The following is a 24,749-nucleotide window of genomic DNA, read 5'->3' on the forward strand; positions in this document are numbered from 1 at the left end:
TCCTATCTTTGATAAGCATTTTAAAAGCATTGTTTACATTCCCGATTTCTACTTCCTTATCTCCCTTCAGCTCTCCCCACTTTAAAAAAGTATTCTCATGTTACCCTGACTCCAGGATCACTGATAAGGTCTTTGTTGATAAATCCAAATTTACTGATAATAGTAAGTCCTTATGATACATGAATTTTCTGTAGCAGCTAATATTTCGGCTACTCTTTGAATTTTCTTTTCCTATGGTTTCTTTAATGGTATGACCTGCTGATTTTTCTTCTAACTCTTTGGCTACTGTTTCTTATGCTCCTCATGGCCTCTTTCTTCCCTTTCTGTGTAGTAAGATTGGGTTCTTGATTCTACTTTGGCTCTCACTTCTTTTTTTTCTTTTCTCCCCTTTTCCCTACACACTCTACATTGGTGATCTACCCATTACTATGACTTTGGTTACCATCTATTTGCCAAAATCTCTAAATTTTATATATTCAGGCCAGATGTCTCTAATGAGCTCTAGACTTACATTTCCAAATGCTTCCTGGATAGATTTTACTGCCTAACAAAAGCACTTTGAATTTGAAATATCAAAGATTAAGCTCATCTCTCTTTGAACCTGCTAATACTTCTGTATTGTCCGTTTCATCTGGGTTCACTATCACCTGCTCAATTGCCCAGGCCAGCTATCGAGAGGCCTCTTTCATCCCAGAGAGCCTATTTGATCAGTGTGTTCCATGATTCTATTACTTTTTGTTTCTTTACTTCCTTGTCCCTACTATTTTTTATCGGGCTAGTCTCATTTTTACCTGGCTTACTGGAACAGAATTTAGCTAAAGATCCTGCTTCTAATTTTATTTTTTTTATGCAATGATTTCCCCAAACTGCAATCAGAATGATGATCTTATAGAACTTATCAAACCATGCCTTTCTCTTGCTGGAAAGTCTGCATTAGTTCTCCATTGCCCTCAGGATGAATTATACACTTTCCAGCATGGCAAGAAATACCTTTATCATCTGCTTGCTTACCCCTCCAGCCTTACCTTTAGCCACTGCCACCTTCATATGCTGTGTGAAAGCCATAGAGGACCATCTGAAATTCTCGTATTATGTCATACTCTCTCTTTCCTCTGGGACTTCTTATATGCAAATCCCTCCACTTACCTGGTTAGCAGCTATTCATGTCAGCTCTCATTTTAAATGTTGTTTTCTCTGATAAACTTTCCCTGATGTCCCAAGTCTGGGCTAAATGCTCCTTCTAGCTCAACACAGTGACTGAATCATGGTAGTCATTTGATGACTATTCTGCATGACCGAATGTACTATATAGGAAGTATAGATCAAACTGGTCAGTCTCCTTAAGATGAAAAAGGCCAAGTCTCAGTCTAATAACTTTATAGAAATATGGTTAATAGAACAAGATAATTTGTTGTATTCTGCATTAGGATTTGTTGTATAAGTACCATGATCTTCTTTTATTCAGCCAGCCAAAAGAACCGGTATTTGAGAGATAAAATAGCCATTCCATATTTAAGAACAGCATGGCAAGAAATAATGGTTCTGAGATAAATTACCCATAAATTCCAGTCTAAATCATTCCACAAGGTGTCAAATTGTGAGTTAGCTGGAGAGTGTTTTAAGAACATGTTACAGTTAAGTGAATAACCATGTCCCCAAAGAATAGGTAGGATCTTGAACAATTATCAGCATTTTGCATTTAAATATTTTATTTATTTATTTGTCAAAGAGAGAGAGCGAGCATGCACAAGCAGGCAGAGTGACTGGCAGAGGCAGAGAGAGAAGCAGGCTCCCTGCTGAGCAAGGAGCCCAATGTGGGACTCGATCCCAAGACGCTGGGATCATGACCTGAGCCGAAGGCAGCAGCTTAACTGGCTGAGCCACCCAGATGTCCCAGCATTTTGCATTTAAAAATAAACACACTACATAATGAATTATTTTACATAACCTAACATAACATTAATAATTGACTCAAAACACAACGATAATATTGATCATTACCAGAAATAGAGATACAAAAATATGGTTTGCTGCTCTTACACCTGCAACTCTATATAATCTCTTCACAGATTGAGTAAATATTTTAGCCTTCTCTGGACGGTCAATCTTTTACAGAGTTGCTGACATACTAAACTTGGTTAACAGAATCGAACGTTCTTTTTAGGTCCACAAACACAACACATAAATCATGATGCTATTTTTGAAACTTTTTGACAGAGACCTTTCATATGACTTTCCTGTCTACTTTGAGACATAATATTCATCTTGTATAGAAATTAATCTCTAGGAAAATTTCCTGTATTTTAGATGTCTGACAAGATGTTTAATTATATTCTCAAGAGTGGTAGTATACTTTCTAGTACCTTTTCAATAATAGATGAGAACATATGATATTGGTGGGGTTTTTTTGCATATGGGAAAACTGGTGGTATATATTCCTCTACTAAATCAAAATAATATAACATTAATATTATATAGTACCTTAGATCCGAGATGAGAAGTTGTTTAACTTAGCCCTCTCTCCTTAAAGGGATGCCTACCCACTTTTTCTTCAATACATTATTGAATGAATGGATACTTATAAGGCAGCCCTTTTCATCTTGTACAATTATAAGCTATGAAGTTTTTCCTCATGTTGAATGAAAACACATCTCATTCTTACTTTCAGTCAATGATCCAAGTTCTGCCCGGTGAAGCTACAAAGATTAAGTCTAATTCCCATTTCTCAAGGCAAGTCCTCAAATGTCTACAAAATACAATTACTTCCTAAATCCCTTCAAGTTAAACATTTAATAATCTTGATCACTCAGAATTTCTCTTAAAATAGATATTAAAGTCTCTACCTGTGATTTGCAAACACAGTGACTGTACTCCCTTCCCTGATCTGGATCTTGCTTACATGACTCTCCAGTCAAGTAAAAACTCCTGTTTCACAGGAATTGCTACTACACATCATTTCCTCTGCTCTTTCCCTAAACACTAGAATATAAGCTCCTAGAGGGCAAGTCCTCTGCATTCTTCATCTCAGTATCTTTTCGTCAGCTACTGCAATACCTGCACGTTAGAAATATTAAGTACCACAAGAATGAATGAACAAGAAGAATGAAATGAGCCTACCTAAGTTCAGAATCTTTTATATTAATTGTTAATTGTGGTTCATACGTCTACCTGTCAGGCTCTTTCAACTTCTTGACCACCATCTAATACATTAGGTAACACTTCCAGCTTTCTTTGATCCATCTCACCCACATCACTGATCACGATTTTGAACAGGACTGGCTGAAACACAAAGCCTATGTCTCATCATTAGAGACGTGAACCTAGAACCCAGCACACATTCTTCAGTGCAGAGAAACTTCATCAAATTTGTTAACAAATTACTATCTGATCCATCTCTTCAAACTTGTTTGTGAAAATATCATGAAACATTCTGTCAAATGCCTATTTAAAAAAACCAGAGTTTGGATCATAGATCTGATCTTTACTGGCTTATGACTTGAGCAAATTATTTAATTTCTATCAGCATTAGTTTATCAACTGTAAAAGAGGGAACAATTCTATCTACCACATAAGTTTCCTATAAGAATAAATGAGAAAAAAAATCTATCTACAGGGATCAGCTTTGGGCCTGGCACATTATGTAAATAGGGTTGAACATTTGGGGGCTATTATTATTTTTGCTGAATTTGAGATATGATATATCACACTTTCTGATGAATTTGATATCATAATGGGATTCAGGAAGGATCTCAGATATTATACATATAGTAACCCTAGCAATAAGTCTCATATGCTTATTTTGAGTGAACCTATACTGATTTCTTTTTTTTTTTTCCCCTATACTGATTTCTAATGAGCACTTATTTTTCCTACACTTGACAGATATTAGTTAAGTAAGCAATCCTTAAGTTTTACTGGAGATCAAAATCAGTGCTTGTAAAAAAAAAAAAATCAATGCTTGCTACATTTTGCTTTCCTTTATAAACCTGGAGTGGCATTTAATCTTATGTCAAATTTCATATTTCCATGATTTTTGCAAATATTTTTCATGCTGCTGATTTTATCAGTACTCTAGGATAGAATTCACCTAGGCCTTCAAAATCAAATCATTTAATCAGATAACAGTGTATTTATTCTCTCTCACACTCTGTAGATAGCATTTTATAGTGGATTTGATACCTGATTCTAATACATTTTAGCTAAGGCTCTGCAGGTTACTTAAATTTTCTAAACATTAATTTTCAGAGTTGTAATACAATGCTAACAATCCCTATTTTAGTCATATTTTTAGATAAATTCAGTAAGATAGGGTTTATAAAGTACCTTAAAAACAGTAGATTTTAGTATGAGTCTGTTTACCAAATATAGGGCTAACTATTTAATCACAGATGCTGGTGGTTTCAGACAACAGAGCTGATCAATAATGATTTTTTTTTCCTTTTCATTTAAAAAAATGATAGAATGAAAATGGTATTTTCACAAATTATTTGGTCTTCAAAAAGTTATCTGAGCTTGAGGAGAATTCAATATTCCCTTTAAAAAATTTGCAAAAGCAATACTAACCATGGGGGTACAGTGTTGATATATACAGAGAGTTATAGATATAGATATAGACAGATACAGATGTGTGTGTTATATTAACTTGGAAACGCTATCTTTCTTTCTACCTATCTATATATCTATCTATCCATCTACCTATCTATCATCTATCTACCTATCTACCTTCCTACATACACCCAACAGATAATCCTGAGATTATCTGTTGGGTATATGTGTGTATACTGAATGGCATTTGTTTCCTCACCTCTGCTTCCCCCTGGCTTGGGGTTCAATACCACATGGGTTTTGCTCTTCCACTTTTCTTAAAAGTTTCCTTAAGGAAAATTTTCCTTAAGGGACAATAGTACTGGGCTATTAGTAGTAACATGTCTGTGTGTAGGATATATTAATGCCTAGAGTGAAGCAACAGTTCTCTGATAAGTATCATTAGGAATTATGAGGAGAATTTTTACTAAGTGATGTGGATTTTATTTAAAAGTTGAAATATTTAGACTGTAAAGTTTTCTATAGTGTTATTCTTCTCTACTCCATATTTTTTAAGAAAGATACGAGGATAAAAGTGAGGAATTCTAGCATAGCACTGATAGTGATTTTTACATGTTTTGATTAATTTTCACCTGATTGATTCTTGGACTATAAATGGTGGATAACAGGTAGGATAATTACTATCTTCATCATCATCATCATCACTATCACTTCTTTGGGGCTTGCCATGCACTAAGTAGTGTTCCGCACCCTTTATACAATATTTCATTGAATCCTTACAAAAACTCTGAGTAGCTACAATTATTATCTTCATTTTATAAATGAAGAAACTAAGACCCCATTGATTTGACATAACTGACTGGGCTCCCACAGCCCATAAAAGATGAAGTGAGGATTGGAACCAAAGCAGTCTGACCCCAGAGTCATGCTTATGACCACTCTACCCAAAGTTGAGGGCATTGCTCTGTGTAATGGTGTTCATATTAAACTGGGATCCATACTACACATAGCAAAGAAATCACTATGCTTCAGGTTCCCTCAGTTATAGCATCAGAGTAATAATAGCTATTTCCTATTTGCCTCCTGGGGCTATTACAAAGATGAACAAAGTTGCCTAAATTCAAAAGTTATGTGCTCCCTGAAGGAAAATATAAGAATTCAGAGCATAGCAATTTATACTAGCTGTGCATGTCTGATGTGCACATGTATTTATTTTTCACTCCATCTGGGGATATGTCAAAAAAATAAATCTGTAGCACAAAAATAGCTATAATAACCAATTGTTCTAAAGAGGACAGTATAAATAATTTTTATCCTAAAAAATGAAGTTAAACTGTATCCTTTATGAATGTTTTAAAATTAATCATATGGGGGTGCTGGGTGCCTCAGTCAGCTAAGGGTCCAACTCTTGATTTTGGCTCCAGTAACAATCTCAGGGTGTTGAGACTGAGTGCTGTGTCAGGCTTTACACTCAGCGCGGAGTCTGTTTGATATTCTTTCTTTCCCTCTCCCTCACTCATGCTTTCTCTTTTTCTCTACAAGATAAATAAATCTTAAAACAACAACAACAAAAATCATATTAACTAAACATAACCTGTTAAAAAATACCAGTGAAGATTACATAAGAAGGAAGAACAATGCATTTAATTCTCACTTGAGATATATAAATTAATCCCCTCTCTTGAAATTATTTATTGAATTTTACAAGCCAATATATTAGAGAGAGAATACTACTCTGAGCATATAGTAATTGTTTCAAGAATTCAAGGATAGTTAATATTATTCAGTTATTCATCTAGTCAATAATATCATTCATCATTCTGTTTAAGGTAAAAAGAAATATATACTCATATCTAAAATGCGTATCTTTAATGCATCTTTACATTTATTCCACTCCTCACAAGCCCATAATCAGTTTCAATATCCTTTCTCGACTGAAAGGGAGTATCCTTAAGAAGTCAGGAATAAAAAGAAGTTTTCTAAACATGATAAAGAATAATTATCTTCAGCTAACCACTAGCATCACACTTTGTGACAAAAGACTTGAGGCATTCATACTAAAATTAGGAATAATATAGGAAACTGATTACCCTCCTATTTAACATTTTTAGAAGACTAAAGGCAAAAACATAAACTATTATATCAGGTACACCTTCCGGCAAGGAAAAGCACAATTATAACTACCTGTAAATAATATTATTATAAATATAAAAATAACTGAAAGAATCAACTGAGAAATTTCTAGAACTAAAAACAAAGTGGTTGGATATCAAAAATCTATTCTGTTAATGTTTATCAGTAATGAAAAGTTAATAAATATATTGAACAGAAAAAATGTAACATTCACCATTGAAGTAAAAATGTAAGATATATAGAAAAAAGTTTAATGTAAGAAATGTGTAGTTCATATAGGTAATAATAAAAACAGTATACTGTGAGACACAAGATGTTTTGAATAGAGGGAAGATAACTGATTAGTGTAAAAAGAGCAATTCTTTACATATAGGTTTAATGCCATTCCAATAAAAATTCCTTTTTGGTGAAGAGATTGAAACTGTGAATCAGAATGTTGTCTGGAAGGATACATAATTACATCTAGTCAAGAAATTAGAAAAAGAAGAAAGGGCCTTAGTTTGCCAGATTTTTTAAAAAAGATTTTATTTATTTGAGAGAGAGAGAGAGTATGAGTAGGGAGAGGGGGTGGAGGAGAGGCAAAGGGAGAAGCAGACTCCCCACTGAGCAGGAAGCCCCATGTAGGGCCTGATCCCAGGACCTGGGGATCATGACCTGAGCCAAAGGCAGATGCTTAACAGACTGAGCCAAGCACCCCTACTTTGCCAGATATTATAACTTAGTATAAAATGAAGTTGATCAGAACACTATAATAAGAACTAGAAGGTAAATAGTTCAGAATAGATGTCCTTTAAGCATATCTTAATATGGATAAAACAAATCTGTATAAATTCAGATACCATGATGTATCAAGGAGAAAAGGAAATGTTAATACATAGAAGTTTCTTTAAAGTAATAGGTAATGGGAATTAAGGAGGGCACATGATGTAATGAGCACTGGGTGTTATATGCTATTGATGAATTACTGAACTCTACATCTGAAACTAATGATACACTTATGTTAACAAATTTCATTTAAATAAAATAAGTAAAAATAAATAAAATTTTTAAAAAGTAATATATATCTGAAGAAAGATACTGCCTCATACCAGAATAAATTCTAGAGAGATTAAAGACTTGGACTAAAATTTAATCACAGAAACAACGGTAAATACCATGGTTTCTCAGTGTAGGTACTGAAAGGCATGTGCTTGGGTAAGATAACCATGAGAATGAGTATAAGTTAGAGAAGCAAACTGTTCCAAGGATTAAATCTTAGGACCCCTGGTATGTAGATTTCAGGTACGGAGGAAAATATAGCAATGAAGACAGAAGGAGTAGTCACCTGATTTAGAAATCCCTGGAAGAGCATGTCCAGGGAAGTCAAGTGAACAAAAAGTTTTAAGAAGAATGGATGATTTAGGGGTGCCTGGGTGGCTCAGTGGGTTAAAGCCTCTGCCTTCGGCTCAGGTTGTGATCTCAGAGTCCTAGGATTGAGCCCCGCGTCGGGCTCTCTGCTCAGCAGGGAGCCTGCTTCCCCCTCTCTCTCTGCCTGCCTCTCTGCCTACTTGTGGTCTCTGTCAAATAAATAAATAAAATCTTAAAAAAAAAAAAAAAAGAATGGATGATTTAGAGTAGCAAATGCTGCTGATTGATCAAGAAAGATGAAGACTGATATCTGAATATTTGTTAACTGGTTAGTATAGTGGTAGGGGTAAAGGCCTGATTTTAGTAATTCAAGAGAGAATGGAGGAGAGAAACTATAGAAGGAGTATAAATAACTCCTCACTATATATAAGGAGAGGAATGAAGTGGTAGAAGTCAATAGGGAAAGTGAAGTCAAGAGAGTTTGTTTTTATTCTTTTTTTTTTTATTTTATGTTTTTAAAGATCCATCCATTTATGGGGTGCCTGCATGACTCAACTGATTAAATGTCCAACTCTATTTTGGCTCAAGTAATGATCTCAGGTCCCGGGATCAAGCCCTGAGTGGGGTTCCTTGCTCACTCTGAAATCTGCTTAAGATTCTCTCTTGCTCTCCCTCTGCCCCTCCCCCTGCACATGCTCTATCTCTAAAATAAATAAATATTTTAAAAATTCATCCACTTATTTTAGAGATAGAGAGAGCACGTGCACATATATGCACATGGTGGGAGAGGCAGACGGAGAGAGTCTTTCAGCAGATTCTCCACTGAGCATGGAGCCAGACACATGGCTCGATCCCACGACCCATGAGATTTTAACCTGAGCAAAATCCAAGAGTCTGTTGCTCAACCAACAGTGCCACCCAGGTGCCTCTATTTTTGTTTTGTTTGTTTGTTTGTTTCCACATTTTTATTATTTTTTTTAAGATAGCAGAAGAAACAAAAAGCGATGATGCAAGAGAGAAGAGGAAATAAGGATGGGCAGAATGATGTCCTTGAGCGGGAGAAAGGGCTGGGATCCAGAGCATAAGTGCAGATGTGGTCTTTTCTAGAAACAAGAAAAGTTCATCCAAAATGATGAAGAGTCAGAGTAACTGCACACAGATGCAGAATGGTGGGTGCATGTGGTAATGGGGGATTCTATTATTTCTCTTCCAACTACTTCTAATCTTTCAATGAAATGAAAGCATGACCATCTATTGAGAGTAAGGCTGGAAAAAGGTTGGGGGAGGGGTTTGAGGGCTTAAAGGAGAAGGTATGAAATAATCATCCAGAAATGTGGGAGAGGGAATGGACTGAAGTAAAGTGATATGATTCAGAGCAGCACAAAGGGTCAATTTGAAGTGAGCAATAACTGATTTATGGTGAGACTAGACAGCATAGTTACCTGTTTTTCAGCAGCCACATTCAGCTTAGAAGGCACAGGTATGGAGCCGGAGGATTTAATGAGTGTTAGAATTAACTGAGTGAAAACAAGTAAAGGAGTTGCAAGAGAAATGAACATTATAAGGAAGTGATACTAAAGAGGGGTCATGAATATTAAGCTGGTTGAGAAAGGAGGACCTGAGGGAGCCAAGGAGCAATGAAAAGCCGTGAACATCAATGGTGAGACCAAAAAGGTTGGAAGTGATGTATCAAGAAGTGAACTGGAGAGAAAAGAGATGATGGCTGCTGAAGAAGGAGACGGCTGACCTGGGACTGTGGAGGCATTGCACTTTCTTGAAATGACAAGTTCAGGAATAGCACCATGGAGTGAGGACAGGAAGCAGGGTTAAGGGTATGGAAGAGTTAATGTCATGAACACTAAAATCATGAAGGATTATGGTAAGAATAGTGCTAGAGAGAATGGCAACGATACGGAGGAAAAATCTTCAAGGAAATGAATGAGGTGGATGACCTGAGGGTTAGTAGAGAACATGGGCGAGAGCAGGTGTCGTGGGCAAATAGATAAGGGCATGCGACTCAAAGCCACATGTTGTTATGAGGGAGAAAAGACGATGATAGGAAAATGGTGGTGAGGAGTAAGGACTCCTGCTTCCTTTCAGACTCAGGTAAATAAAGAGTGTGAGGCAAGAGCTACCACTTGGAAGGCTCTAGGGGGAGCAGTATGTCGGGGACAGCAAAATGCAGAGAACACTAAAGGAAGATGGAGAATATGTGGTGGAATTTGCTGAGTTTCCACTTTGAGTTCCAGAAGCCTCACTGGAGGGGTTTCAGTAGATGAGCAGAGGTGGGAAACGGGTTTAGCAAATCTGGTGTCCAGACCTGTGTGAGGATTAGAGTCTGGGGAACTCTATCTGGTGACATGGCAAACCTAAATTTCTTGAGAGTCCTGATGGTTTCAAGGTAGGTTAGCAGTGTTAGAGGGCAGGCTATTAGCATGAATATAACAACAACAACAACAACAAAAACAAGAGTAGCTGGAATTCTTGGGAAGTGGTTAAATTATGGGATATCTAATCAAAGACTAAACATTTCAAAGAACATCCAGCAACCTAACACGTTCATAATAGTTACATTTAAAAAGCAGAACATAAAACAGCACCTATGGTATTATATAAATCTTATTTATAAACACATGCATAAAATTCATAGAACTCTAATCCCTAAAATATTAAATATTTATGTTGAATTTTGGATGACTTTTATCTTTTCGAATTTTTTTATCATTTCCAAATTTTTAGTAAGTTTATTTTTGCATGTAATCAGAAAAAAAAAACACTCATATGATTTTTAAATAAATTGTAGTGTCCTCAGGTGTTTTCCCTAACTGCTGTTAATATTTTATTTCTTGACATGAGCTTTTCCAATGATCAATTTTTAATTACTTTAAAAAATGTATAGTATGGTTAATGTCTTTTTCCCATGTTTTATTTCACATACACACACACACACACACACACACACACACACACACACACACACTTAAGTTCCCTGTCACTTAGATCGCTTGCCTCTGCACATGGTCTCTGAGCAAGTGTAAAGATAAATGAGCACATGGACCTTATTCAAGAAAGACACAGGTAAATACCTGGCATTTGGAGGTTTCAGGGTCACACAGGGTGCTGTGTCCATTACACTGACATGGAACGCAGGTGCCCAGAGTTGGTCTAGGAGTGTGGCTACCTGGCTCAGACCGCAGTCGATAAAATCCTGGCATGCACGTCTAAAAGAAAAGGAAAGCAATTAGGGCAGTCAAATTACGAATCTTGGTTTAGCAATACTTGGGTTCCTTGGTGGTGAAAAAGGACTTCTTTCCCTCTACATGAATTAAAGGCAACATCACTTCTAAATACAAGGACCAGTTTTGATTCCTAATGTGTATTTCTGTGTGGTTCTTAACATATACAGGAGGCATCCTAGACCTCAGACCTTGGCAAAAGAGGACTGTCATTTACATACACCACTCAATCTGAAAAAGCTTCAAATAGTCTTTTTCTTGAGAAAGAGGTTTGTTTTTTAATAAAATTGTCATTTAGACTGAAGAGAGAATTCCAAAGTCCTTGACAACCTAAAATCTGCTTCTGCTATGCTTGATGGATAACTAGCTAATGTCCAATGAGACTCAGAGAAGTATTAAATAAATAGAAAAGTGTCACAGTTGCATTTTTTATATTGATATAATTTAAAGACGATAAAAGCAAGAAACTTAAAATTCTCATGTCTTGGGAATATTAGGCCACCAATAAAATTTATCTTTCCCTGATCTATTTTTTTCATTTTGCAATAAAAATCCGAGAGCAAACAGAAAACTGCTAGCAAAGCTGACATAAGCAGAATCAAGACTTCCATCTTCATTCGGGTTTATTATGCAAATGTATAAAAAAAAAATCTCTGGCTTTCAGGAAGGAAGCCTGTAGCCCCTGAAGAGGTAATGAGAGTGGTCTTGGATTCCAAGCTCAGTCCTCTTGATATGCAAAGCTACTGCATTTATTAGACATTGTTTGATTTATGAGTGAGAAGTAAGACTTAGTTCCTCAGATCCTAATGAAGATTATAAAGGGTCTGTTTTAACACCTTGGCTATGTAGGTTTTTTTTTTTTTTAATAGCATATCTTATTCCCATTGATGAAAGAATGATCGCTGAATAAGCAGGAAAAAACCATATGCACTAAGAACTTCCTAATGCCTCTGTTTTCTTTTGGATGTGGCCTAGGTCCTCCAGAGTTGTATTTGCAAAAAGGCTCCTTGGAAAAAGAAAAAGATCAATAGTCAGTCTTCCCTCACTTATTTTGATTTAGATACTGCAAAAGTACCTCAATTAAGCATTCAATTGAGTCTCTCTGCTTTTATCACAGCCTACAAGAAATTTTAATGAGATTAAATAATATCCCAGCTTTGAGCAAGCTGATAAAGAAAGTCAGGGAGAGTATTCAAAATATTTTGAGTCTCATTTGTCTTATGGTGGACTTCAACATATATTTTAATATTTATCCATATTATTTAAAATCACGGTTCATATCACTCTATTGTTACCAAATAAGGTCTAGAAATTATGGCTGAGGAATTAATTTAAGAAACTGAAGAAACCATTCAAAGTATATTTAGAGATATTTGATATGCTGATTATAGAATAAAACCGGATTTTCTTTACCTGGATTTCATCCTTGGATACCTATATAATTATTGTTATCTTACGGGTGTATTTGCTTTGGTGTGTATTTGTGTCTATGTGTCTGTGTCTGTGTGTGTAAACGTGAAAATCACACAGAGAGTTTTTGTAGCTCTATTTTATACCTCAAACAGAAGTTTAAAACAAGTCTCAGAGGAAGAGTAAAGTTCAGAAATAGGACTTTTCATTGAGGAATTACATATAATTCAGTGTTATAAACTGAAATCTGAAGGTGAGTGGGCAGGTGAAGTTTACTCTAACACACACCCAATTGCCCTTATTACCATGACTCTTCCCAGGAAAGAGAGCAGGATGAAGCAGAAAAGCACCTGCGATAGGAGCCTAAGCCTGAGCTCCCAGCGGAGCTCTGCACTGAACCTTCTAGACCTGTCTCTGTGGTTCCCAACCCTGGTGCACATAAAACCATCTGAGGAGTTTTAAAAGCCACCTGGCTCCACCTCCAGAAATTTTTTTTTTAAACTTTTAAATTTTTTCAAAAGATTTTATTTATTTATTTGAGAGAGAGCGGGGAGGGGCAGACAGAGGGAGAGAGAATCTCAAGCAGACTCCCCAACCAGCGAGGACCTCCCGTGGGTCTTGATCCCATGACCCTGAGATCACCACCTGAGCGGAAGCCAGGAGTTGGATGCTCAACTGACTGAGCCACCCAGGTACCACCACCTCTAGAAATTCTTACTAAACTGGTAGAAAGTAGGGTCAGGGTTTGTTTTAAAACTCCTAGATGGGTATAATAAGCAGTCAGAATGGAGAATCACTGGCATGTGCCTCACTCTGCTGGTAATGTGTGCCTTTTAAAGGGCTGTGACACAGACTGTGACACAAATGAATATGACAGCCTTGATTTTACAAGTTAACTTTTTTCTAAGGGATACAGGCAAGTTGCATGGCATCATTGAGAATGTGGTTTCCCCACCCGAAAAATGAGCAGGTGTATTAACTCCAATGATTTGTGAATCTTTTAGTTCTAACACTGTAGATTAAATTTCTAAGAGTTGGCAAAGCAAGAGACAATGCAAGAGTTAGAACCTTAAAACACTCTTTAAAGGAATCGGATATATTTATTCCATCTTAATCCCCTCCTTTCCTGGATCTGTTTTGTATTTATTCTTTTCACTTTTTGGTATTTTTGAGTCTTTCAATATCAAATGTTCTCAGTGAACTGAGGCAACATTTATGAGAATGATCATGTTTGAGTCATAATAAGAAGAGGAAAGATAATAGCATTTTTTCAAGTCCTGTCTACAATCCTTTCTGAAACAAATGGAGAATTTTAAAAAAGCAAATAAACGCTGTTCCTTTTTTCCTAACTCAAACTTTTACAAAGTTCTCTTTCCTTGTGCTAGAGTTATTCATAGCGCAATTGTCTTCTGCTGTCCTTCTATCTTTATTTTCATAATATGGCATCTCATCAAAATGTTCAAATCTCATTCGCATAAAAATGTGAGAGGATGGAGACAAAGAGAATAGAGAACCCACAGCTCCAGGTGCAGAGTTACACAACATCTCCCACCTCTCTCCTCAAACTTTAACAAGAACAACACTTGTGTCTGTTGCCTATGGAAACCCTATCTTGTATCTTCATGTGGCTTTCACAATCAGGCAATCCTCAGTTTCATTCTTGTTCATCACTTACTAATATGATTTTATGCAGGTGTTGAATATTGTGGGTTTCAGTTTCCTCACCTGGGGCATGAGGATGTCGTAGAACATTAGAGTTAAGGATGTAAGTGCATCTAGGTTTTATGAAACAGACTTAATCGTGCTCAAATTGCAGTTTTGCTGTTTTCTAGTTGTGTGGTTGTACGCAGGTTCTGTAACTTGCCTGGGCTTCCATTTCCTCATCCATAACATGGGGATCATAATACGTACTCAGTGCATGGTGTTGTGCAGGATACAGTAAGCATTCAGTAAATGGTAAATTGGTTTTTTCTTTTATAAGCTTGTTGTGAGGATTAAAGAAGATAATGTATGTTTAGAGCTTCACATACAATAAATCAACAGAGATGCCTCTATTCCAGATAATTTTTTAAATACAGTCATTGAAGACAGACTAAAAATAAAAGGAGCAGTAATTGTTTTACATTGCATTGGGTAACAGAATATCCATGTCTGCCTACTTATCCATACCATGTGCCTTAATATTTTTATGCACATGAAAGCAATCTTTGGGTCTTCCGTGTATAATAAAACTGGTAAAGGGTATCCCAAGCAAAATGTGCATATGGAAGAACAAATGTCTATTTTCACTATTTTGTCTTTTGAGTTTTGTGACTTGATAATAGGTGTACATTTTGGGGAGATGTAAAAAATTATTTAGTAGCCAAAAGTTACAGCTTCTCAGTGGTGACCCAGTAGACAGCAGCCATTCAACGGTGAGCCAGAAGCCCTGTTACAACATGAGGGTGAGGAGAGAGAGGCTGAACTGCAAACATATGATCTAGAGATCATCTGCAAGTATTTGATCAACATGATCTAATTGTAGAGAACCACATACTCACTGCTGACTATTTCCAGTTCTACATACAACCTAACCTGAGTTTAGGTCAGTTTAAGTCAGTTGGGCAATCATGTGAACTCAGACAATGGTGAGAGCCGGCTATAATCTCAGTGGCTCCCACACCAACAAATATGGTAAGGAAACTGAGTCTTTATTTGATTTCTAAAGGTAATCTGATCTTTACTTTAAATCATAGGTTGTAATAAACGCGTATTTCTAGAACTAACATTCTCAATGAACAGGGCGCCAAAGCGTCATGAGATGACATGTAACAGGCAAAGGGTAAGTATCTTCAAATTGGCTATTATTGGCCATAACTAACACTTAATTCTATTTATTTGCAACCACATTTTGGGTGAAAATAGGAAATGAAGAGCTTGTAAATACAAATGTCTCTAGAATACCATACATTTGGCAAAAATATTATAAAGGAATTGCTTTGTGTATTCAAGACCCAAAGCATATGTTACTGGAATGGGAGGTATTATTTCAGAACTGTCCTTAGCTGTTGCTTCGATGATTAGATTTTATGCTTGGGTAATTACACTTTAGAATCAAGATGAATTATAAATAAGATGTATAATGGATTAGAGGCAATGGGATGTGGAGAACACCTCAGGCACCTTATTATGAGAGATAGGCCTTTATCCCCATAATCTCAACACTAGGATATTACTGTAATTATTGTCTGTAAATAGGAGCTTAAGTGAAATTCACAGGACATAGGTGAAGCCACCAATGCAGATACTGGTTTGTATGTGTTCCTAGTTTTCTTAATCTTTTTCATTTATCAGTTTCTTTATTTGTGCTAATATGTACTTTCACATAATGATGGAAAATTACTAAGATTAATGGAAAAGCATGTTTTAGAATATGCTATTGAAAAAGCCTACCAATCACAGCAGAAAGAGTTTTTAACATTTAAAATCTGGAATGGAAGGTAGACTGCATTAAAATACTTTGCTACTCTACTCATATTTTATTTGTAAGTGAACAGTATTCTTTTAAATACATGCAGAAAAAAAATATAGCTGTGGTAGCTTTCTCTTCAAGACGGCTAAAGGTCAATCTTGACTACTTACTCAATACCTTTCATAGCTAAATAATATAGCAGAACCAGAAAATTTTAGAACTTCAAACCCAACCTGTTATTTTATAGATTGGATAACTATAGAGCAACGAGGGCCTATAACAATTAAAGAATTGACCAAGGTCAAACAATAAACCAACAGTATAGCCATATGCTTCTTGGGATAAAATTCCACTTGTGTAGAAAAATCTCAAGTTCTTTCTGTCTTCTTCCTTTAAGTCTTTCATGCTCATTGCAAAGGCAGCCACATTCACTGTCTCATTGTTCACATCTACACTGTGTGTGCATATATGTATTTTGGTTTGTTATGCATCTAAGTGCAATATGTATGTGTACAAGTGCCTATATGTATAGGTAGGAGCTATGACTTCAAGATGAGGTAGATTATTTGATTATTTATTATATCAAAATAGACACAGTCATATGAATATTGCCTTTTGGAGCAGCCACAAAGTTATAAAATTATTCCAAGTATGTTTCACAGATATTTGCAGTTGTTCTTATGAAATTGTTCTCTGAACAACAGGCAATTTATATAAAGGTAATGAAGTTGAATAGCATTTCAGTTTGTAATAGGGCTTTCACACACATATTTGTTTTAATTATTATTTTTTATTATGTTATGTTAGTCACCATACAGTACGTCATTAGTTTTTGATGTAGTGTTCCAGGATTCATTGTTTATATATAACACCCAGTGCTCCATGCAATACATACTCTCCTTTAAATCAATCCTCATGATGATTCTACAGGTAAAAATCCTAAGGGCCAGTAACAAACCCTGAATGCCCTGTCCCAGCCGTGGAGCTAGGGAGGATTCACTGAAACCAAACTCCTTTTCTTTTCATCATAACATGCTACATCTCAAGAAAATTATATTATTTTTAAGTTACTTTAGTTTTGAGCTGGTGCCATCACCTGCCTTATGAGCCATACTCAATAAAACTCTTCAAATCCTGTTTACAAAAGATGCATACTGCTTTCTATAAAGAAATCAGTGCATGGATATATAACTAATTATTTCATAATAATACTATTAACATCAACCAGCATTGACTACTACCGTAATAGTGCTCGAGGGCCATAGCTCATTTTGTCTTCATACGATTCATCAGCTGCTGGTAGGAGAGGTATTAAGGATATCTAACCAGCTATGCCATGGGCCCCAATCAATGCGCCCACCGGGAAGGCATCTCCGCTGCAGGGCTGGGGAAGATCCTGGTTGCCCTTCCTTTGCTTTTGGTTGTTGCACTTTGGGGAGGACTACAGGTCTGCGGGAGACGGGCTAGTGTGGTGGAAGTAAGGGACTTGGAGGTTTACCAGCTGAAGCCTAAAGAGGTTTAGTAAATCGTGCAAGGTCTCAGTCCTGGTAGATAGTGAAGTCGAGATTCCAACTGAGGCCAGTTTCCCATCTATTCTTCTTTCCCCTATATTATACTCTTCTTATTAATACTTAATATTTGCAAAAGTCAAATAGACTCCCAGAGGATAAAGATCTAGAAAATATGCCAGTTCTAAAGATAATCAGGGGAAACTCCCAGAGAGCAAAAGCAATTTAAAAAAAAATATAACGCCTGGATGATAGCGGCATTGTGGGAACAGTACACGTCCTTCTGAGAAGCTTATGTTGAAGGGAACAGTCTGCTATTCAGTGCCTGTGTTTTGTCATGTTCCATATAAAAACAATCTTTCAAAACCCAATATAATCCTATCTCATAATCACTGCAGCTTAAACGTCTTTAGCCATTCAGAAGAGGTGCCGAGAAAATGGCTCAGATATAATAAAGGTGCCTTATGAAAACATTCTTATTTCTTGACTGCTCTGTATTTTTCCAAATCTTTTAATTTTCATCAAATATTTCCCTGCAGATGCGATTCCTACTTCTAGGTCACAATAACGCCATCCTCATCTCACGGTGTTTCATGCTGTGAGTGGAAGTTAAAAAAAAAAAATAGGTTAAGGATATGCAATGAACAAGGCAAACTGATTGCACCCAGAATAGTTCTGGAAGTTATTTCTGTTTGGCTGGTTAGGTGAGTTGAGTTTATGCAGGTTAGCGGTAGTCAGCTTACCTCACAAGACAAACCAGAATAGCCTGGGGGACAATCACATCTTTCTATCAAGCGAGCTGGAGGAGTCACCGCTGTTATGCCTCCTTGTTCGGCTACCTCCATCGAGATCTCAGAAATCCTGCAAACAGTGAGTATACTTAGATGATCACACCAGTAAATTAAGCTCATGTAGTAAACACCCAATCCTACAAAAAGAGTCTTCTCAGGTTTTTGTCAATAACCTCAAGCCTGTCTTATGGTTTTCAAGCTGCCTAAATCCAGGGACTCACGCGCAACATCACATCCCTGCATCTTGCCTTCCTCAAAGGCTGGGATTACACATTAGCAAAATATTCACATAAATCATAAGGAGTTTAGTAAATTAGATGTCTGATGTCCTGTGGAGAAGTTATTATAAGGATCTTTTCCCCCACATTTTAAAATGTGAGTGGCTTCAGGTAGACATGGGCAATTAATTAGACATTTATATTCCTTCAAACAGACAAACCAAGGTCATTCCCCATTAGAATATCTCCCGTGGTCACTAGTGAAATTGCTTTTAATTTACAATGAGCCCAATTTCTTCCTCTTGAGTCTGGATGTCCTTTCAAGAACTTGAGAAAACCGTCTAGAAAACAACGACCGAAGATAATCCAGTAATATTGATCTTACTGGATAAAGGATAAGGAAACTTTCAGATTAGTGACTTTGTTAACTTTATTAAATAAATCCTTCAACTAACTTAACTCACCCTTCCTATTGGTAGGAAGGTCCTTATAGTTAAAAAAAATATATTCCTAGTGAAAATGTTGATACCTTTTACATTCACTTGAAATGAAGCATTAAAAAAGATGTGCGGCCCATAAACTCAGACTATTTCATGACTGACTAACTGGTAACATGAAACGTTCTGCAAATAAACTTTTAAATGAGAAAATGAATAGTTTTTCTTCACCAAAAGTCACCACCAATAGCTTGAGGAGCTTGAATCATAAGCTTTATAACAAGCGCAGGTAGGTTTTATTGACACTGAATTATGAATGCACACCGTGACTTCGTAGATGGTAATCTGCACTCTGAACATCAGCCAGCCTTTGGGAAACACGTGTTCAATTAAAATTCAGATTTCACTCGCCCCTCCTTCTAGTTCACAGAGCCTTTTGATCTACAAACGAACCACGCCCCTCCTGTAAGGAAGACTCTACCTTCATGCCCCCTGGATTCTCTGTGGGAGTGAGAAGGTTACTTGAGGTTTGTTCCTGAGTCCTCTCTGTCGGCATCGTGTGGTATTTCACAACATGAGGGGTTGCTAACATCATCTCCCCTTCTCTCCCACACGCACACACACAACAGGCCAGTGAGTATTTAAAAAAACTGAGTAAAAGTTGAATTGTGTGTCAACAACAGATATTTCTGCAATGCACCTGGTTTTTCTCAGGGGATGAAAGAGCAATTGTTTTTGCTTGAATCAGGGATTTGGGCTAACTCAGGCTTCTATTTAAGTAAATACTGAAATGCAAAGTTGTTACATCCTTGAAATGAATGTGAGAGAAGACAAAAGTGAAGAAAAAAAGGCAATGTCAGCATTGACATTATGTAAGTCTCAAACTACATGTAAAACTCTCAAATGCTCTGCTTCTGAGACTATTTTATTTGTAACTGAACGAAGATGCAGGGTTATGTTCTAACTATCTTAGAGGGAAGATTCAAATATATTTTTCACTATATATTGACTATATATATTTTTATATATTGACTATATATATGCATATATATGCACAATTATGACTATATATATTAACTATATATAAATATATATATTTCACTATATTTGACTATATATTGTCACAATTCTACTGTATTAGAAAATTAAGTGCTGATCCATTGCTTTCTTTATTCTTATTGTTGATAGACAATGGCTTTAATTTTTTATTAAGCTTGGAACAAGTGATATATTTATTTATTGATCCTTAAGCTTCACAAAATTATCTCTTAAACCAAAGAATTTTATTTAGGGAGGTCTGTGAATAATATAAGAGAAAGGACTTATGGGGTTGGGTGGGGAAAGACCAAAATAAAGGTGGTCTTTCCCCCATAAAATGGAATCAGTATGAGGGAAGCAAAGAAAGTAAAATGAAAAATGCATGACAATATACTTTCTATCAGTTCCACTAACAAAATGCTCCACGTGCTACCAAATTCACTGTGGTATGGAAGAATTTCCAAATAATTATTTATTTCCATCCTCACAAATTTACCTGCTGTCTTCTATGACATACAAGCATGCCTTGGCTTCTGCCACCTGATTTACACTTGATATTTTCATATAATTAATGATACTGCTGACAGTATATTTTTGATGCATGCCTTTATTTTTTAATTATTTCACATAAAATAATCTTAGAAGTGAGAAATATGAAAAAAGCATGAAAGAGATACAAATTTGAAAGTGAATTTTGATTTTTGATTTATTCTTTTACCCAAAGTCCCTACTTATGGTACAATCAGAAGAACGATATGGATCTTCTGCAACAAAGAACAAAAATCTATGTTTAGTATAGTCTAAACATCCAAAAGATGGGATTTATATATTCACTGGTTTGCCAATAAGAGACTTCACAATTACTTTGTTTTATTTTGTTCTAAACTGATCTACAAATTTATTATATACTACTATTTTCAAGCAGGAAATGATAGAGAAACTGACATGCCAGAGAAAGTGAGAACTCAACTTTCTGCTTCCAGTAAAGGAAATTTAGCTACATGTGAGCAATTCCTCATTTTAACTCATTGGCTAAATTGTTCCTTCCACTCTAGAAAATGATCATGTGTGCTCATGTTGAAATCTCCTGGCTTCTCCACTATGTACTTTTTCTTTATCCTATCCTTTTTAATGTATATCTTGCTATGAACCCCTTTCCCTCAGGGTTTGTGAACATGTTTACTCCTTACTATCTCACTCCTCCCTTTTATATTTATGTTCATGGAAAATAATAGTCTACACCCATACTCTTAGGGTCACTGTATCCCATTCACAGCTCAAAACTTTGAGATTTGCTCCAGGATTCTACAAAAATTGGTATGATGAATGGTACCATTGTGATCCTAAGTGTCAGTCTCAAAAGCCTCATTTTAATTGGCCTCTTTGGGTTAGACAAAACTATAGTCCCTTGTAATATTCTTATCCTTTGGCTTCCATGACATCACATTTATTATTACCATTCTTCTGTTCTTCTTTATTTGGTGTGACTCCCAATCTTTTCACATAATGATGCACAGTGAAAGGGACAATATTGTAGGGCACACCGGGATGAACCCTGAGAATGCTCACAGTTGGAAAAGACGAGACCAAGTTGACCCTGCCTGATTCCCCTGAAGGCTGAAGGGGGTTACTTTCTCAGCAATCTTGTAATCTATTGATAGCACAACAGTTATCTGTCTCTACTCTGCAGGGCTTTTTCTTCTGAATTTCTGAGTGGCACCTAAAACTTACCAGGTCAAAGGTAAATCTGATGTTTTCTCCCCCCTTAAACTTGCTTCTCATCCTATTTTACATTGGTGGGAATCAGTAGTTTCTTCTACCAGGTGACCTGGAAGCCATCCTTGACTTGTCTTCTATCATCACACTCCCAACAAACACTTCTAAATCTTTCCGCCGGGTGTCTTACTGATCTTACCTATAGACTCTAAAGTAAGAATTGAACTTTGATTCTATTGCAGTTTACCTGCTTTGTCTCATGATATTTCCATAGGTTGCCTTGATAAGAATATAATGAATATCATATATAATATCCAAGAAGTCTTCACGGGTCACCGTTCTACTGATTCGAGGATCATCACCATAATATTTCCATTCTTTCTGTTAATAGGAAAAGAAACCACTTTGATGAAACTAAATGCAAAACCACTGGCATCCTTGCACCAAACTAATAAGCTTACCTCTGTCATTTCGATTTCATGCCGTGTCAGTTGGCCAATTAGAGGAGCAGCCATATGCCTGATGATAATTCTAGCATGCGTCGGGGTACCGCCTCGAATGATAACTTGAGGATTATACGTAGAGAAACCTGTCTCTTCCCGAGCTTCAAAATAGATTGCGTACTTGAGTTTGCCGCCATAGGCCATCAACTACCAAAATAAAATGAGGAGTGACATGTCAGATAAAGCCTCAAATGGCGTGATTCCAAAAACATATTTTCCTTTGTTCTCCTATGACTTCAAAGTTCTCGTCCTTACCTTCTTTCCTTCAAACTGTTCTGGAAGTTTCCAATAAAAAGGTTCCAAACGGAGTTCCTGTCTCACCAGGTCCATGTGTGCCACAATCTCTGGGTGTTGGAAAACGATCCCTTTGGTAGTGGTGTGCTGCAGGGCCTCGTCCACCAGGGGCAGAATGGTCTGCTCAGGCTTCAGAGTCACCTACATGGGCATCAAAGCACAGCAGGGGGCTAAGCTCCAATCCTTTGCACCCCTTGAAAACTAAGTTAGGGACTGTGTGTCTCTCTGTAGCCCCATTCTTGATCTGAGGAGGTGTTCTGATGAGAAACAAAACTCGTGCCCCATGAACCACCAGGGCAGGGGATGAGTCTTTCTGCCTTGTTTGCACAGTAAGAACTACAACATCTGTGAAAATTGGTCTTTCACACTAATAAAAGATAGACCTTAAAAGTGGGAAGAGTTAGAGAAAAACAAAAGTAGGAATGAACACACTGCCCCCCTAAAAGGCTGCGATTCTCTAAGGCAGGTTCGAGGGAACGTGCAATAAGTTCTGGTTTTCGTGACTGCCTTAGCACCTGCCCGCATTCATGCTCGGGGGCCCTCACTCTCCGGGATGCAGCTTCTGCCCATCCCCAGACTATAATGCCTCAGTTGCAACATCTCCCTTTCTCCCTGGGCATCTACTTCCTTATCAACAATAAGTGAGTTATTTTTAGGATTAAAAAAAAAAAAAGGCATTTATCCCAACTGTCTAATGTCACAGGCCCCAGTTCTAAATGTGCACATGGGAAAGGATTACTTAGATGTTTTCCTATTGCATCCTATCTCTCAGTGCCTGGCTGAAAGATACAAGCAGGAACTGACATTGTACCATTACATGGCTCAGCAGTTCCTTACTCACCCACGTTCGGATCAGTCCTTTTGCTTCGGAGCACTGGGTAGTAACCCCGAAGCAATAGCAGTTGCTGCAGCCAAGTGGGTTTTTGGCATCAAGTCCAAATTTGCCCGGCCGGCACCTATCACAGTGGATGCCTTCTACATTCACCTGAAGGGAGAGCAGAGTTCCTCAGGGTCCATAATGAGATTATGAGAAAAATAAACTTGAGAATGAGTAATGCTTCTTCTTAATTAACCAAAAAGAAACACTGAGTAGGAGACTCACATCTCAAATGGCACATGTAGTTAAGTTAATTTCATTGTTAGGATTTCAGAAGTCTAAAAAAGGCTTTGTTTATACATAAATACATTGCAGAGGCTACTGTGTATTGGTTTTAAGATCTAAACAACACATTTCCTAATATCCTCTGTGAACAACAGGAAAGAGTCACGAGAATTTCTAAAACAAAATAGAAACATTGATTCCTAGTGGTGTGATACAAAGTTGTAAAAAATAGGCAGGGTGTTAAAATATAGGCTTATAGAACTATCATTCTACAGTATATATATGCACTCCAAATGCATATTAAATACAGTTTATAATTGTAATATGTAATAATACAGCATTGGACTTTGTGTTTTGTCTGGGGGCTTTAATGGCAAATGCTGCCATTTTCCTAAATTCAGAAGACTATTTTAATAATCGCTTTCTGGATTTCATTTTCCTATGTCCTCTGTCCCTCTTGCATAGACTTTTTTCATGAAAAGATACCTCTGACACAGTATTCACTGCATTTATCCTGGGACTGATTTTTAGAAATATCTAAGGGGGAAAAAAATCCCTCTTATCCTTTTTAATTGGCTGTTTTTCTACATCATTTAACAATATTAATGAGCTGAATTTTGCACATAGTTGCTGTTTGTTATGTCAGTGTTTATATGTGATGAAATTTTACTGAACTTACACAGCAGTAAATATATTTTTCAGTGTACAGTGATTGTGGATTAATTTGAAGAGAAATGGTTTTTTAGAAGCTCTATTATCTGGCTATAATTTTTCTCTGATGATGCTTAAGAGAACATTCATTTTTTTCCTTCCCAAATTATTCCTGTTTAACCAAAGCAAATATGTAAAGAAAAATTCCACTTTATCATTAAAAATATATCATCTCTATCGACTGGAAATGAAGTTGGATTTGGGTTGAAAATAAGTTCTTAGAGAGTGGTGCTTATCTGTATGCAAATGAATATATATGAATAAAAACTGTGTCTGGCAATGAATTTTTCTTTATCTATTTCTTTAATG

At 36.6% G+C, this 24,749-nt stretch overlaps 1 protein-coding gene across 2 annotated transcripts in view; it reads right to left on the bottom strand.

Annotated features, from left to right (window-relative positions):
* LAMA2 (laminin subunit alpha 2) overlaps positions 1–24,749 on the bottom strand; it is a gene marked incomplete at its 5' end in the record, with an annotated part of 635,124 nt that overhangs the window by 196,909 nt on the left and 413,466 nt on the right. For both annotated transcript variants that reach the window (XM_080805462.1, XM_080805461.1), the window contains 6 exons: positions 11,112–11,246; positions 18,374–18,491; positions 22,078–22,211; positions 22,292–22,480; positions 22,589–22,768; positions 23,469–23,612. In XM_080805462.1, the coding sequence (XP_080661588.1) occupies positions 11,112–11,246; positions 18,374–18,491; positions 22,078–22,211; positions 22,292–22,480; positions 22,589–22,768; positions 23,469–23,612 (900 nt within the window). The remainder of the gene's footprint in view (positions 1–11,111; positions 11,247–18,373; positions 18,492–22,077; positions 22,212–22,291; positions 22,481–22,588; positions 22,769–23,468; positions 23,613–24,749) is intronic.

The sequence above is a fragment of the Martes martes genome (assembly GCF_963455335.1).
Source record: "Martes martes genome assembly, chromosome: 6".
Lineage (NCBI taxonomy): Eukaryota > Metazoa > Chordata > Mammalia > Carnivora > Mustelidae > Martes > Martes martes.